This window comes from Corapipo altera, unplaced genomic scaffold, assembly GCF_003945725.1.
Source record: "Corapipo altera isolate COAL_440 unplaced genomic scaffold, ASM394572v1 62, whole genome shotgun sequence".
Classification (NCBI taxonomy): Eukaryota; Metazoa; Chordata; class Aves; order Passeriformes; family Pipridae; genus Corapipo; species Corapipo altera.
Genome location: NW_020884894.1, coordinates 7867639 through 7885430, shown reverse-complemented (window position 1 = coordinate 7885430; position 17792 = coordinate 7867639). Strand labels below are relative to the sequence as shown.

The 17792-nt window shown below is 43.8% G+C and overlaps 1 protein-coding gene across 1 annotated transcript in view; it reads left to right on the top strand.

Moving 5' to 3' along the window:
* The window catches only part of CMIP (c-Maf inducing protein), a 132929-nt gene extending 118446 nt beyond the window's left edge, over positions 1-14483 (top strand). Inside the window, exons 14-21 of the mRNA XM_027646795.1 lie at positions 1241-1348; positions 3901-4017; positions 5426-5566; positions 6501-6548; positions 7282-7428; positions 8899-9004; positions 10126-10196; positions 12485-14483. Of these exons, the coding sequence (XP_027502596.1) occupies positions 1241-1348; positions 3901-4017; positions 5426-5566; positions 6501-6548; positions 7282-7428; positions 8899-9004; positions 10126-10196; positions 12485-12538 (792 nt within the window). The 3' untranslated portion in view covers positions 12539-14483. The remainder of the gene's footprint in view (positions 1-1240; positions 1349-3900; positions 4018-5425; positions 5567-6500; positions 6549-7281; positions 7429-8898; positions 9005-10125; positions 10197-12484) is intronic.
* The last annotated feature ends 3309 nt before the right edge of the window (positions 14484-17792 follow it).

The following is a 17792-nucleotide window of genomic DNA, read 5'->3' as shown; positions in this document are numbered from 1 at the left end:
GCCAGAAAGATTTTCCCACTCTCTGGAATCTCTCAGAGCTTTTCATCTTTCGTACAAAAAAAGTGAAGCAGAATCCCTGGATCCATACAGCCAACAAAATGTCAGGTTCCATTTAAGTGTGTTTCAGCCACGCTGTATGCAAACGACCCTAATTCTTGTGAACTGGCAGGAGAAAGGGGGTGGGAGGTGTGTTACTGGAGTGAGTGTGTCCTGGTGGCTGCTTCTTCATAGCTGCACTCGTAGCTTGTTCAACATCATCAGCTTTGGCTGAGTCAGAGGGAACCTCTCATCCACAATAATCCTTGCTTTTGACATAAAGGAAACGAAGCTCCCTCAAACTGTGGGTGAGGCTGTATCATCATCATTGCCCAGAACTCCTGGTTTTCATGATTTTACCCTTTGTGAGCAGTAGTTACCATTGTCAGATAAAACCTTCTTGTCCTGGAATGGCACCAGAATTTCATATGTCACTCGTGTTGCATCCCTAAAGGAAAGAGCATAGACTTTACTTCCCCCAACCCAGACCTCAAAAATTGAAATGGAACATCTGTGTCTTCAAGGGTAGAAAAAAAAAAGGGAAAAAAAAAAGCTTAATTATGACTCTTCTATTAAACTGTGGGACTAAATATAGTAATCTCTACAGTGAGACAAATTTAGACTAATGGTTGCTCACTGGTGCCAGTTCTTCAGTGCAACTTCTGTGTTACATATCCCTGTTGAGTTTTCCCTGTGGACTTCCTTCACCCAGACTCTGGTCAAATTTTATTAGAGCAGGAGTAATAAGAATTTTTAATGATTAGAATGAGCAAACCATCAGCCTCTGCATTTGGTATGCAGCTCACATCAGATGTGTAGACACACATGCTGGGAGAACGTGGGGAAATGGCAGAAGCTCAGAAATTTGTGGGGGGGTTTTTGGTTGTTTTTTTTTTTTTTTTGGTGGTGGTTTTTTTCCCAAGTGGAAGGAGCTGTTCTAAATTAGAGCCATTTTGTGTTTGATTTGTGTAAAGGGAATGAAAAAGGCCAAGCATTTAGTGATGATACAGCTTCCCTCCTTGTTTATACTGAAAAAATGGGTTCTGTGAGTGGAGACCGGCCTGCAGCTCTGTAGGTTGGGATATTAACCACAAAATTTCCAGCAGTCCCTGGTTTTGCAGTTACCTCTTTCAGCCCAATGTGGAAGATGCTGGTGATTACTGGCAGGAATTTTAACCTTCCCAATGTCTTCACTTTTTGGCAGGTCCACTCCTGTTTGCTGAGTGTGCGGGCTGGCAAAGATGGCTGGTTCCAGCTCTACAGCCCTGGAGGGGTGGCCTGTGATGATGATGGAGAGCTGTTTGCCAGTATGGTACGTGTCTGCAATAATGTGAGTTTAGAAACCTCCTTTCAGTAAGTAGTTAATGCCTACTTGGCAGTAACAAGATTTATTTGTCTTTGTAAAAAAAAAAAAAAAAAATTATCAAAATCATGGTTCTGTAAACCATGAGCATTCACCAGGAAATCTGGATCTTTCTATCACCACATCCATTGACCTCCCTTGCAGTCACAGTTTGTTGAGCATGTCATTCTTCTCCTTTTGGACCTTGGCATGTTTTCTCACTGATAGTGTAATGCATAAGCCATGCCTGTGCATATGTATGTATTTTTGTATTGATAAATAGTGTGTGTTTGTGTGTCTGTATAAAAAACTCTCTTGGGGAACATAGAATACTGGGAGACAGGGGAGACAGGCTGTTCTGTACATGCAAATCTATAGTTTTCATATATAGGCTACCCTGGAATTTAAAAGCAGTAATATTGACTTAACCAAAAAGATGGATAGATAGACAGACAGACAAAAAAGATGTATCAGTGACTGCTCAATTACATTGGTGTGGGGAGGTGTAATTAGAAACCAGTATTCCATTTCCAGCAGTTATTTCTTTTGTGACTCTGAGAAGGACTAGACAGAAAATAACAGGTTTTAATCAGTGATGTGATTTAAACACTGTCTTCCTGTGCAACCTGGGTCAAGTCACGTAGGTCTCGCTCTGTATTAATTCTCCATATAGCAAGGAAGATGGAAATGATATTACTGCCTTTCCCTGGTAAGGGGAAAAACATTTGGTGCAGTTGGCTGTTGGGTAGACAGTGAAGTGACTTTCAGGGAGATCTACACTTCTGTACATCTCCCACATGCTGGACATTTTGGGACATAAAGAACATGCATGTCTGTCTGTACTCTTAAATTCAGATGGATCAGATACCTTTGAAACAGATAATGAACAAAGACTGTTCACAAAAGGTTTCATCCCTCTTCACTGTTTATATGTCTTTTATCTTTTGAAAGGAAAATTTCTTCAGAACTGTATAATTTCTCCTGAGAGCTGGTTCGGTTCAAGAAATTTATGAGCATCAGGAGATGGTGTGCATGAGAAAGCACAATGCTAACACACATTAATATGCAGAACACTGTGCCCTTTGCAAGGATGTTGATAAATACTTAAAGAGCTGCTAACGACTAACCATAAGTTTGAAAAACATCCTGTTCTGAGATGCACCCAATGTTACATTAGTGTGAGTGTCAGTATTTTCTGTCGCTCAAGAAAACCTCTAAAAAAGCTTAACGAAAACTGCACGAAATTAAATCCATTTTGACTTGAAGATTAATGTTTGTAAAGGCCACCTGAGCTGATGGATGCTTCAGAAAAAAAGATTTTCTGTATCTCTGAAGACCTTGCTGGTAATGAAGCCATGAGGGAGCACAATTGTGTGGTAGCACATGATTCACATAGAATTGACCTCATCATGGCATGGTTGTGATACTTTCAGCAGTATTGAACAAAGCCCAGGCAATGCCATGAACCAGGGGGACCACAGAACGAATTTATGGGGTCACTGTAGAGTGGTGCTGATGTTGAGTCTACATAATGGAGCTCTTCCTGCCCAGGCCATTGGAAAATACGAATTCTCACACAGTGCTCTCAGCAAATGGGGAATCAGCCATCTGGGCTATGAAATAAGACTCAGCTATTAGACCCAAAATTCTTTACATCTAATTTCTAGGGCTTTTAAATGGGGAGTAATATGGCCAAACCTCTTCTGTGAGAAGAGACTTTGATTTGATTTGTACAAGTGGCTTTGCATTTCTGCCAGAGGTGTTACTATGTGATATCACGTGATACTTTCTGGAGCTCGAAGAGAATCTGCAGGACACCTTTGTTAACTAGTGGGTTTGAAGGAGTCTTACTCAGGGGATGTTCTCGGCATTGCTTTCCTTTTGGGGAAAACTGAGCAAAAGAGAAAACAAGATAATGACTCAAGCACATGAAAGCACATGAAGTCATCTCTGACTTCGGGCTCAGGACTGCTGGATTTTCTTAAAGCAGTCCTTCCTTCCTCGGTCAGCTCCTCTCTGTTCGTCCTGCACAGGTGATTTTGTCCGTCACCACCCCTTAACCAAGGCCAGCAGATTGCCAGCACCACTGCCTTTTACCCAGACACAAAACCCTTGCTCACCAGCTGGCATTTCCAGGGAAACCGAACCACAAACAGATGCGAAAGCAAAATCTCCGGTGGTTCCCCTGGGGCTGGTTCATCATGTTACTGGGAATGGGGGCAATTGCACAGCTGCTCTGGTGTTTCCTGGGAAGCCTATATCAGGCCTGTGGGCTGTCAGCTGAGCTCCCTTGTGGAGAAAAACTTCCCACTCCCTCAGATCTCACTAGGCATCACCTTCTTCAGAAAGTCACTTCCGTTCAGCAATAAGGCTGTTGAGAGTCTGCAATTGTAATGAAGGCCTCTGTTCCTTTTGGTTTGCTGCAAATATTTAATGTTTTTTGACTGCATAACAATGTCCCTTCAGAGGTATATGTGTTTTTTGAGCTTGCACCCCTAATTTTACCTCTGTTTCTCAAATAGGTTCATATTTTAATGGGATCCTGCTATAAAACAAAGAAGTTCCTGCTTTCACTGGCTGAAAATAAATTAGGACCTTGCATGCTACTGGCTTTGAGGGGTAACCAGACGATGGTAGAGGTAAGCCCTAAACATTTGTGGTCATACAGGTTTATGAGCAGTGTTCAGATTTGGCCTCACACTGCCTTTCCCAGCAGAGTTGGGGTTTGTGCTGTGTCAAACCACCAGCATTTTGCAGTTGTGTTTCTCACAATTAAGTGGAACAGAATATTGTTGTTCTGCAGATATGAATGTGAATTACATGAAATTTTGTTGCAAGAATTTTTGGAGAAAGAAATTGTTTGCTGTAATGCAGTAGGAGAGGTTAAGATGGGAAGTCAGTGGCCGTGATGGTATTGGCTGTGGTGAGGGGTCAGAATTCACAACCACGAGGCTTTTCCATGACAAAATGCTTGATGCTTGTCTTGCCACCTGCAAAATGAGCAGTGCACAGGAAATACATTTACAAAACCTTATTTGCTTACATAAATGCACATTTTTTGTGCTTATGATTGGTCATTATTATTGCACTAATAGTTTATAGGTATTTTTCTGGGTTTTGTAAGAGAAGTTTCTTGATAAATGCCATATTTTAAGTGGAAGTAGAGGGTGGAAGGCGTTACAAATTTTCATTGGCTTAGATCTGTCCATGCTAATTCAATCCAGTAAATTAAGGAGAATGCTGCATGCATTTGAATATAATATTGCTGCATTTTTTTTTCATTAAAAATAATTGAAATTATGGAGGGACTAAGAGATTTGCATTTTAATTTTAATAGCATGATACATAGCTGAAAAGGAGAGGCAGCATGGAGGGGCAGCTTGTGTCCTAAGTCTGGAATCAGCCTCTGAGGTCTGACTTGTTCCTGGCAGCCCCTTTCCCAGGGGTGAGTCAGGTGTGTTCCCAATGGAGAGTGTCCTGGCCCCAGCAGTGAGCTTCCACCATCATCCTCTCTCAGAGCCTCTCAGGTTTTTGCCATCCTGCCCCATGGACTGGATACACCTCACATGTTCTGCTTGCACAGATACCTCAGCACTTAGGGACAGAAAATCTGGCACTTAAGGAGCTGCTTGGCTCTGCTGCTGGAGTGTAATATCCCAGCTCTGCCCATCCACAGCCTATCCAGTGTACCTGGGAAATACTGGATCGATTGTACCTGTTCTGAAGAGAGCTGTGGCATGGAGCCATCTCCCAGGTCTGAGGCAAAGTAATTGCACCTCTCAGTCAGAAGGAATGAGCATTAATGGAAGACAGGATGGACAGGCTGACTTTTAGAGATTACACTTCATTCTTTATGAACAAAAAATTGGTTTCTTGTCTTGGAAGGTCAGTAAGTGTTGCTACAATCCTCTAATCTAACCTACATAATGCATGCTCTGAAAACTTAGCCAGGAATTTAAACTGCCATGCCCAGTGTAGTTAGGATATTTGAAAGATATGGAATGTAAGCCCTGCAGTGGCCACTCTTCTTCTGTTCTGCTTTGCTAGATTTTGTGTTTGATGCTGGAATACAACATCATTGATAACAACGACACCCAGCTCCAGATCATCTCCACCCTGGAAAGCACAGACGTGGGAAAGAGAATGTATGAACAGCTGTGTGAGAGGCAGAGGGAGCTGAAGGAGCTGGTATGTCCCCTGCACACGGTATTGCCATAGCACGGTGGGGTCTGTGCCCTGCAGAAATGGAGCTTCAAAAGAAGGACAAGCAGGGTGTGAAATTCCCAGTTAACAACAGGATGGGAGCAGTGCTAGGAGGATTTTACTGTGAATATGTATACTGTGTGGTATTTAGTGATGTGACTAATCCCATACTATGTTTATGAATGATATTCAATAACCTGCTTAGGATCTGTGTGAAAGAATAAAGGTGAAACCCTGCTGTCTCAAGATCTTACAAGTCAGCTTGTCAAATTCTGCCACCTTTTGACATATGAGTAGCAAATATTTCTAGTGCTGGCCAGCATTTCTGAATGCTCTGACATTCACAGCAGTTCACTGAGATGGTCTTTAGGTCTAGTTCTCAGAGCTAGAGCCTACAGAAAAAGTTTTTTTTCCTGGTTTTAAAGACAGGATCTACAGATTGAAACCAGATCTGCTCTCATTAGCACTTTTTTACCTTTGCAAACATAGCCCTGCACAACCTTCCTCTTCCTTCTTTCACATTTATATTTGTCTTTAACCTCTGCTCCCAGCCTGAAAAGTAGATGCTTTTTTTGAAGTCAAACAAATGATTTTATCAGCTGCACAGTCTCAACGCCTTTGCTCTCCTAGTCCAGCATTTTAAAGCTGTTTCCTTTAAAGTGAAAGTAGCTAAATACTGGCAGGCTGGAGCAGGGAAATGGCATGAGAAGACCCACTTAGCTGTGGTTAGTGGGTGTCCCCTGGGTAGCAACAGGCACACTCAGAAAAAAAATCTGTCAGTGCAGAAAAAGCAGGGATGAGGTGGCAGGAAGCTTTGAAATCAGAGCAGGGTTTGTTCTAGTGAAGAGCTTGCTGTACTTCCGTGGGTCTGAAATATAGAATGGCAACTTGTTTGACCAAAATATCTTCTCTTTTACAGCAAAGAAAAGGTGGCCCCACAAGGTTAACACTGCCATCCAAGTCCACGGTAAGTTAATCATGTCAATAGAAAAACAAGCTTTGTCTTTCCATATTTAAACACTTGATTTATGTTTGCCATGTGGCACAGTGGTTTGGGGCAGTTGAGTGGGGAGCCATTCCGCTTGCTCTGTCAACACAACTGGAGTTTACACAAGTAAGGGCACATTTCTCCTCTTGGGCCTGTGCAGCAGTTTCCAACCCCAGCACAAGCATGAGACTGTCAGGTTTATACTGCTGTGCAGATTTGAAATGGCAGATTTGGGGACAGAATTTTGCATTAAAAAGGCAGCAGTTCTGGATCTCAGACTTGGAAGTCTCAAAAGAGACCCAGCACTGTTGCATTTAAGCCTGGTGAAAACCCAGATTGACTTCACTGAGGCCAGGTAACAGTCCTGAACACAGTTGGGATCTGGACCTTGTGGTTAAATCTTCATGAAGTTTAAAGACCCAGCTTCAGCATTTATCCCGGCACTGAAGCCTTCATGTCTCATAAGGATACACACGCAAAGAACATTTTTGTCCTAATGTTTGGACAAATTTTTCCCAGGGTGTGTGAAGCAACGCTGCCACAAGAGCCCAGCTGCTTGCCAAACAAACAGAAACTTCTCTGTGTGGTTCTCTGTTACTGTAAACAAGTGGAGTAATTGTGCAACTCCTGCTGGTTACCAGTATCGGTGACACGGACGGTTACGGGCTGGGGGATCCATGATCCTGATTATCAATCTGTTGCCTCCTTTCAGGATGCAGACCTGGCCCGCTTGCTAAGCTCGGGATCTTTCGGGAATCTGGAAAACCTCAGCCTGGCCTTCACCAACGTGACAAGTGCTTGTGCTGAGCATCTCATTAAACTGCCTTCGCTCAAGCAGCTGAACCTGTGGTCGACTCAGGTAAGTGCTTTGCAGTCTGAGACTCAGAGCAGGAACCAGTGCTGACTAATTCTGAAATTTCACATTACGTCAGCACAGGAAGAGTGTGTGAAGAGGCTTGCTTAGATGACTTTGTCCTCATGCTATTTTTATGAGGCCTTCCTGTGGCCTTGCCTATCTGGGCGGCTGATTTTTGCCTTTTTTTTTTTTCCTAATTTAATTTTTATATTTTATTTTATTTTTAATTATAGAAGGGTTGCTGCTATCTTGGGTTGAATGGTCCAGTTGGGCATTGTTGCTGCTGTGTACTGTACCTGTGCTGTTCATCTGAGAAGTGCTTATGTTTTCATGCATTTAGGACAAAAACATGATGCTGTGCATCTCATCTGGTCAAGCAATGCACAGAGGCTGTGCAGTTTAGGTAGTGAATTGCTCTGAATGCTGATCAACCTGACAGCAACAAAAAGAAACTCAAATAATGAACAAGTAGAAGGAAAATGTTATTTTGTAAGCAAAAAGAGACGAAGTTAACTGAATAAATTATTCAGCTGTTAATCGAAAGAAGTTTTAAAATTAAATTTTTCTTCTATGTTTTGCCCCTGCTTTTGGTCTCTGAGGTTCTGCACTGAATAGGTTTTCCCCCATTTTCTGTTAGCAACTATTTGTAGTGTTCCCTGAAAATATGATTATTCTCAGTGCAACTACAAAAACCAGCATTTTTTTAACCCAAATGTCACGTAAATATTTTGTTTGGTGTTCCTAACTACTTTGTATCCCAGAAATTTCCTTTTTTTTTGTATGGGGAGTACGAACTAGAAACTGATTCCATGCTTTTTTTTAAGACTCTTTTTTTAATCTCCTTCAGATTTGTCTTAACAATATGACTTTTGGATTTGAAAATTTTGATGCTTCTTGCTCAAAATGAGTTTGATTTCACTGGACAAAGATTTTATGTGTGTGCGTGGGTTTATTAAAAAAGAATAAAAAGGGTTTAGATTCCATTTTATTTTGCGATATCCTGGTTTCCATTAATCTTAGAATTTAGAAACAGCAGAAACCAAGTGGGTCAATAGAACAATTACCAATCAATAGTACATTGTTCTTGAGACCAAAATAGCTAATTAATACCACTTGCATTGCGCTTTTTCTGTGTGATGTGGTTGGGAACTGGCTGAGGCTGCCGCAACCATCATGTATAGCCTGGGTGGGAGCCCGCTCGTACAAAGTCCAGGCTTCAAAGGCACCATTCTAATTAAGTGATGGGCTGTGGTTAAGTGTGCACAAGTCACTTAATTTCTCTGTTCCCCGCCCGCAAAACAGGGATAAAACTACTTGCTTTCCCTCCTGTCATTTGCGATTGTGGTGAACGAGCAGAGCGTGGCTTTGAGGGCTCATCTGTAAACGCCGTTTCCACGTGCCCTGTTTGCACTGAGGGCCCTACACAAGGTGTTGGTGCATTGTTTGAAACACAACTCTGCTTGTGCCCCACAGTTTGGAGACGCGGGGCTGCGGCTCCTGTCCGAGCACCTCACGATGCTGCAGGTGCTCAACCTGTGCGAGACGCCGGTGACGGACGCGGGGCTGCTGGCGCTGAGCTGTGAGTGACCACAGCGGGCTGTGTGGGAAGGTCCTGTGGGTTCTGAGGGTTTTATGCGGGTTCACACGGAAGGCTGAACTTTTGGCTGCCACAGCGATGCTTCCGTAGGGATTTTAGGACAGGCCTTGGCTGTGGTTGGGTTTGAACTTCCCTCCCTCCTGCCCACACATGCGGCCGTTCAGGTGTGGGCAGGGGAAGTGGGATGGTGACCTGAGCCTGATGGCACTTGGTGGCCTTGTGTGGGCTTTGTTTAGCCTGGACCATACACTGGCTCTTGCCTCTGCCTTTACTGATGTCACCTGTCTCCATCTCACATGGTGACCTGTTGCCCTGGGACCTCCCAGCTTTCTTCCCGCACCCTCCCATGGGCATCCCCTCTGGGTGGGACCTGACCTTGTGGTGCAGGAGGGGAAGATTGCAAAGCCATGTGGCAACTTATCAATCAGTTTAGCAACTGTGCACAGCAGGTTCCATACTCTTTCTGGCATTTTTTGTTCCTTCTTTTCTGGGGAGGTGAAACTCCCTATTCTTAGGTTAAACCCAGCAAGGCAGAGGGAGGCATTCAGGATTCCCTGAGCACTGAAACCTGCTCAATGTGCCAGAATGCAACCCTCTCCTGCATCCAGCAGTGTATTATAAACCTTGCTGTTGGATTTACAGGGCTACTTTCATAGGCTTGATCCTACGCAGACGTGCCAGACAGGCCAGTAGTTTTGGCTCATCTTAGGAAACTATTCTGCTAAGAACTGGAGCCTAAAATGGGTATGAGGGGAGGAGAGGGAGCACTGCTAGATCAGCATGGCCCCTGTGAGCACCACGCAGAGCACTGAGAACGGGCACTGTTCAGAATAATGTGCAGGAAAGCGATTACGAGAAGTTGACTGAACTCCTTTGAAGTCAGTGGACTTAAGCATATGCTTAATGGCCTGTCCTAAATAGGGACTTTTTCCTGGATGAGGGCCCAAACAGCTGTTTATCCATTTGTACTTCTATATTTTACACTATTCAGCGTTTTCCTGAGAGTGCTCACATACATCTTGTTTATGCTTTGGCCTACTGTAAGTTGATTATTTTAAGAAAATGTGGAATGATCATAAATAACTGCCTGTTTTCTCTTTTAGCCATGAAGAGCCTGTGTAGTTTAAATATGAACAGCACCAAACTTTCAGCAGATACCTATGAAGATCTCAAGGTATTTGTGAATTGCATCCACTAAAGATGAGAAGTAGATTTAGCATGTGCATGATGGTGATACTTAGTGCAGAGAGAACTGGCCCCATGGAGTGGGTGGAAAGTTATCCAAAGAGGGTGAAGTGGATTATTTTGGGGAGAAAATGGCTGAAAACAGCATTGGGAGGTTGCTGGCTTTGATGGACCCAGGAAACATTTAGTATACTGAATGGCGAAGTATGAGATAGAATCAGAAACTGAATCTTTTCGCCAATGCTCTCAACAGTAAAGGTTTTGTCACTAAAAATTTCATAAATAGGAGCATATTGATGTTTCTGATGAAGGACACAGAAACAGGTAAAATCTAGTGCACACCATGTCCTGTAGTGTTAACAGGACCAGAAGCAACATGGCTGAACAGTGTTACAGAGCTTTGTTTTGGAATGCAAAGGGAGAATTAAAATCATTGAGTAGGATGCAGGTTTATCTTGGCACCTCTAGGACTGGAGTGGGCTTTAAGCAGAAATGCCTGCACAAATACCCAGTTCCTAAATGTGACATGTAAGATGTCTGGTGTTGCTGTGAATTCACGTTTTGTCAAAATGGTGTAAAGAACTAGAATGTAGCTGTGGGAGGGGAATGGCCCCAGGTGGTTTCAGACAAAACCTGCCTGAGATACGTCAGCTTTCATGACTTCGTGTGGACTTTGCCTTCACTCTGGTGTTGTGTGAGTCGCATCTCCCGAAATCTTACCTTAGAAACCCAAACACTCAAGATGAAACTTGGCATTAGGTTGTCTTCTATGTTGAAACCTTGGATTGGGCCAGGTTTGCTCAAAAGTTCACAATCTTGGGTTGAGTTTCTAACTTGAGGCAAGCCCTGAGACTGCTCTGCTTTCAAAATCCACTGCAAATGTCTCTCTTTGGTTCTGGCTGTAGAGCCAGGGCTCCCCCAGGGACTCAGTTGCAATCCTGCTTGCATGGATTTTTCAAGATCAAGTTTTCAAACTCCTGTCACAATTGTATATGCAAAGAAGTCCTCCTTGGAATCAACAGCTGGCTTACAGATGGGTTCACACAATGGAGCTTGTATCAGGCCCCAGGCATTTACAGACAATCAAGGTCAATGCTGATTTTGGCCCAGGGCTCTGAAATCACATCTATTGAAAGGCTCTCCCAGTCCCACCCTGCTTTTGAGCCCCTTTGCCACTGACTTCTTACTGAAACTCATATTTTCCTAACCAGTTCCCTCTGCTCTGGTATTGCATTAACAGTCCTTAGCAGCAACACAAGAAAGTGACTTGCCAGGGCAAACAGCAAAACTGGCTGTGAGCAGGGTCCCGATGGCTGCAGAGAATTCAAAAAGCTGAGAAAACACGCAGGCGTCACTTTTTCCCCTTTCACCTCTTCCACTGAGATTTATCTTGGTGGCCATTTTTTAGTGCTCTGTTCAAGGGAGGGTAATAGTTTCTCTCCCTGGGGCACATGGTTGTAGGTCTTTTGAGAACAGCTCAGACTTCAAAGAATGTATTTTAGATACAAATCTTTCCTTCTTCTCCCCTTGGTCTGCGAGAGCATTTGGGGCACAAGCCAGTGATGACATTTCCTCTCGGCTCCATCCCCCACCCCACTAAACACACTTGCACACACACAGACACCCACATATGTACCAGGCAGGCTGAACCAGACAATAAATAAACACCCACTACTGAAGTCATTATTGCCTAACTGAAAAATTATTTGCTGGCAGTGTCTGTAGGATTATGACTAGCTCTTATCAAAATATGCATGCACATAAATCAAGGAGTGAGGTAATAATGACTCCTAGAAACTTCCAAGTCCTCAATTATGCCCTAGCCTAATTAAACGTGTTTATTTGTTTTGAGAGAATTAGCCATGCAATTATGGTCAGAGAGCACGGAAACGGGATCGACAGGTAGGAACAGCACAAACAGCCGATCCCCGTCTGCCTCGCGCGGGGTAATTCAGGAACGACACGGAAGTTACGGAAGGGAGACCACAAAGACACCAAAAAGATGCTAAACTCTCCAACTTTTTTTAGTACTTGAAGGGAGAAATCAAGCAGTGCCTTAGTGGAGGCTGAAGGAGGAACACGTGGCTGTGCGCTCGGTTTGAGTCCACTGCCTTCTCAGTGGGAGTTTGACAAACACATTTTCCTAAGCATTTGTATAAAAAATGAAGATCAGGGTCTGATCTGGACCTGATTTCTGGTACAGATTTCACAGAGACTTTTTACCCGAGTCCTGAACATGTGTCATTAATCCTGACTTCTTCCTCCCTTCCCACACAGGCTAAACTACCCAACCTGAAAGAGGTGGACGTCCGCTACACCGAAGCGTGGTGAACTCTCCCTGCCTCCGACTTTTCTCTTTTGCTTCTCGTGAGAAGGAAAAGATTTTTAAAACAAACAGAGAAAAAAAACAAAAACAGACAACCAAACCGGAAAATAACTTTTGGCTAATACCTGTAGAGCAGTGAGTCCGGGGACTTGGTGGCAGGAGTTGTGGTTGTGGGGTAGCGGAGTGGCGTTGTGTGTGTCGGGGGGACGGGGCAAGCCTGGACCCCGTTGGATTCTTTCAGCTTTGTGATTTCAGAATCAACATAATTTAAATTGAAAAGGAAGCAAACAAACAAACAAAAAAAGGACTTTGTAGCAGCAAGAGGATTATAAAGAGGAAAAAAAAAAACAAACACCTTTGTGGATTTTATTTGCCTTTGTGTTTTATGCCGTGTGGAGAAAAAAAAAATATTCATTTGTCATTATTTACCTGGGTTTCCTTGGCTGGGACCCAGCCAGCCAGAACTCCTCTTTCACCAGTTTTGCTCCAGAAAATCAAACTTACAAAAATCTCAAGAGAAGAAAACCAAAACCGATATGATTTTCACCTCCCCCCGTGTCCTTGCAGTTGTTATGCAAAGTAATTTTGTTGTACATAAGATTTACATAATGCACCTATTTAAGAAAATGGTTCACAAATAACAGGTCTGGGACCTGTCTTTTATTTATGAATTGTTAATTCTTTTACCCTTTTTTTGCGTTTAGTACTGTATAAACTAGTTTGCTGTCTTGTTGTTATTATTATTTTTTTTAAGGAAATGTCCTCCTTGAAGAATTGCCTTTTAGTAATGCAGACTGTATTATACTCCCTCTCTGTCAACATTCATCGCGTTGTCTTTTTGATTTCAAAATGCCTCAAACGTTATCAAATAGGAAGGAAAATATCAAAGGGGGGTGTGGTCGTTGGGGGAGGGGATACAGGGATTAATAAAAGTCACATTTCCTTCCGAAGTCTGAAAACTTTCTTTAGTCTTTTAAACCACGTCAGGTTTAAACGCGGGAGAGGAGATGGGGACAACCCGTCGTTCATTTTGCCAATGGGGTGTTCGCAAAAACTGTAGATTTTACAAGTTGCCTCCGTTGTTTTCTGTTTACGTCCGATATTTCAAAAAGAGAAAAAAAAAGTTCTCCCTCCACTTCGTGCATCAGCTTTTTCTGGTTTTGTTTTTCTTTCTTTTTTTTTTTTCCCCCCCTCCTTCCCCTCCCTCCCTCACCTGTTCTGTGCACGCATTGTTCTGCATGTTCCTCTGGGGACTCTGAGGAAATCGCTGTGTTGCTGATCCGATAGCCCTGACCTGTCTGTAAATGTGACTGCTACATTTTTCAAATTCCACAGTTGCTTAGAAGATGATTTTTTAAAAATCGTGGTTTCTTTTATAACTATGCTGTTGACTTTTTTTTTTCATAATGAGCCTTCATTGTACAGAGCTGCTTATTTAAAAAAAAAACAAACAAAACAAAAAGAAATTTTTCCTCTGTTTAACACCTTTATTTTATTCTTCAGCACCTCGAGGTTTCACATACAGCCAATGTAATTTTTTATATATATATATATATATATATTTAATCTTATTCAATGGAAGCCAAGCTTTTGTTCAGGTTTTTTTTGTTGTTTTTTTTTTTTTTTAAGTTTGTTGCTACGTAGACTACCCCATCCCAAATAATGTTGTTTTTCTCTTTTTTCCTTTTTTTTTTTTTTTTTAATAATGAAACAGAAATTGAGTCTTAACTCATGTAGTGTGTCAGGTTTTTTTCCCCCCTTCAAATCCCAAACTGTACGAGGATGCAGTATGGGAAGAAAGAAGAAAAAAAAAAAGAAGAAAAAAAAATGCCAACATTTTCCTTAGCACTGTTGCTTTTACCAATGGTTTACTACTACTGTTCTGTAGCTGTGTACAAAGAGATGTGAAATAATTTCAGGCAAAAATAAACTGTAAGTGAATATCTTTTAGCTGCGTGCTTTGTGTTTTCTTTGAAGGAGACTTTGGCTGGATGGTGACGTGGGGACACTGTGGGAGGTGCAGACACCAGAGCCCTTTGCAGAGTGGGGCTGTTTTCCACCAGTCACCAGGTTTTGAGGTACTATCACCTAGAAGGGATGAGGAGGAGGAGGAGGACAGCTGAGTCTCTGTGTGTCCAGTTCTTGCATCCCTCCCCAAGGCTGTTGAGCTCTGCACTGTCCCCAGTCCTTCAAAAGCTTAAGGAGTCCCTTGCACTGGCCATGGAAGGAGTTGCATTGGTGGGGGGCTTTCTTGCACTGCTTGCCTGATGTAGGCAGTGCTGGAAACACTGGGGCATTTCCAGACTCCAGAGGGGTTCTTGTGTATTATGGTGCATCTCAGGGCAGCATCCAAGGGGAGGGATGTGCTGTATTTGTGTTCTGCTGTCCCTGATGAAGATCCCTGGTGTGTGATGCCAGCAGGAGATCCAGCTGGAGCTTCACAACTCTGCCTTTGCGGTCTAGATGGTTACTGAACTTCTTTAGCCTTCCGACAAATGGGCCCCACTTGAAACCCCCACAGATGTTCTGAGAGCTGCCTTCATCACTTGTATTCCTATACTCTCATTTTTATCTGTATTTCTGTTATATTCTACAAATGAGACTTCAGGACATGGAGAAACACAAGGGTTTTTTACTGTGCTTCCAGCCAAGCTAAGAAGTGCTCACTGGGTGGCCCTTGATAAAGGCAATAAGCTGTGCCTCTATTTTTTTTCTTCAGTGAAACCAGAGAGCTGTAGCTGAGGCTGTCAGGCTTTTTGGGTCTTTTCCCCTTGATCAGTCACTGCTGCCTGTGGGCTGTCCTCCCCTGGCAATAGCAAGGACTTCACAAAGCCTTTCTGGACCCTGAATAGCCAGAAATATTCCTGTGATGTTGCATGAGGGACTGAGAAATTGCCCAAGGAAGGAGAGTTTTGGGCTTTGGTCAGATGAAGGCACGTGTTGGACACAGCTGCTCGTCCTGCTGTGGGCAATGACTCCATCCCTGAGCTCCTGCCTTCGAGGGAACCAGCGACAGCCATGGGGATCTGCAACCTCAGCTGGATCATCGGCGGTGGGAGAAGCCTGAACGTCCACAGTGCACTGATTCTCCAAGATGCCACATGGGTGACTTGAGCCCATGTGGATGTGTGTGAGATCCCCCTTCAACACCTGCCCAGGTCCTGCCTTCTGCAATGGCCTCCAAGAAATTCCTCCTTTGTGCTTCTTCCCTGCTCCCAAACCAGCATAATCTCACCCCTGCGATGGCAGCTGGCTGAACAAAATCCGAGCAAGCCTGAAGATGATCAATGTGTTGTTTAGTAAAGTGGTACTCGGGGTCTGTCTCACCTGGCACAGGAGTCCTCGCTGTGCTGGGGTAGCTGCCTTTCCCCAGCCTGTGGCAGTTACAGAGCAGCATTGTTAGAATCCTTCAGGATTGCGTCAGACCGAGGATTCTCCCGTCGGTTACAGAAGGTGGAGATTAGACATGCTATAATGGAGCTGCTGTATCTCAGCTTGCACTTGGAAAGGTTTTCCTGAGCTTTTTTTTTGGAGAGCACTGGGCCTTGTAGAGGGCTCTGGTGGTTTCCCCTGGATAATGATGCCTTTCTGCCTGTGCCCAGCTGCTGCTCGCTGATAATGGAACCACTGAAAAGCTGCCTGGTTCCATTTGGGAGGTTATTCCTGCCCATCTTCCCAGGGACTCTGATGCCAGGGGCTTGTCCAACCTACAGCTTTCAGCTTTCAACCCGAACTAGTGCAGTAGCTCTGATGCAAGTCCAAAAAGCACAAAGGTGCAGCACTGCTGAGTTTCAGGAGCAATTTTCTCATGGCCTCATTAAAACCCTGCAGTTGTCTTACCTTCCTACTGCTGCTTTCACTGCTCACAGCCACATTTTGAGTTTCAGAAGACCAAACGCAGAGATGAATCTCACAAAGTATCAGTTGCCTCCAGTTTCCCAGCTCTGTGGGTATGGCTTGTGTGTCGCTCAGAGAGTAAAGTATGTGCCTGAAATCCTGACAATTCGGCTTGTAGGGGAGTGCTGAAACAGCTGCTGACCTGAAGTGTTGTCTGATCGTATTTTTACCAGGTAAGAGCTGGGTATGTCTTGTTCATATGGTCCTTTCAAACCAGGTGGAGGCCAAGTTATCCACAAGTCCCATCCATGAGGACCTGAGGCTCCTTGCCTAACACTGAGGGACCTCATGGGGAGATGTCTCGGGTGGCTGTGGAGCGTCTGGACTGTCCTCAGGGCAGATCTGCAGGTTGCTCAGAGCCCTCCTGAGTGTCCATGGGTGTCCTGATCCCCTCAGGGCTGGCTGTGTGTCCCAGGATGGGCCAGGCCTTGTCCCAGGGCTGTGACCCACCCCGGTCCCCAGGGCAGGGAGAGGCTCCATCTCTGAGCCTCAGCACTGAGCACAGGAAGTGTCTCTGACAGTCTTCAGTCCTTATCCTTCCCAGAGAACATCAAGACTCTGTTCAGGTAAAGTCCTCTTGGAAACAGAGCAGACTGGACTAGAAATCCCTAAATGCAGTAAGGGAATAAAATAGTAATGAGCTAAGAGCAAAGCAGGGAAATGCCAGCTCCACCCAGGACTGCTGCCCTCTGGAAAACAGCACCAGCTGGGCCTGTTCCCATCTTTGGGATTTCCACTCCCCTGATGGCTGGGAGCTGCAGTACCCTCCTCTTTCATATGTACAAGGATTTTTAATCTGGAGAAGGAGCTCCTTGAAACTCTGTACACATCTACAAGCAGTAGGCAGTAGTGCTGCCATCATTCTCAGGCTAAGGGCAGGGCTGACCTCTCCCAGCCCCTGTAACAACAACCAGCTGTGCCTGTTAGAACACATCACTCAGTTATATTGCTGTGTCTTGAATTTTTAATGATTTTTTCCAACTAAATAGAGTACTTATCTCAAAATACTTGTTTTAAGTGGATGTTACAATGCAGGTTTTTTCCATTTTCTTTTTTATTGACTGGGGAACAGTTTAAATAAATATTTGAAATAAGCCATTTTTATTAGTAACAGATCTTGGAATATCCTTTTTGCCAGTAATATCAAACATGCAGGTATTTTTCCTGCTAGCCTGATACCTGCTTTTTTATTATTATTATTTTTTAGATGATTCACTCTCATGTTTTTCACCAACCAGCTAGAACAAGTACTGTAATACATTTCTAATGTTCAAATAGGCTCTTTCAGATTTTAAAAATATACATACCCAAACCTCACGGAGATCTGCTGGTCATGGATGAACCTTGTTGATACAGCACTGC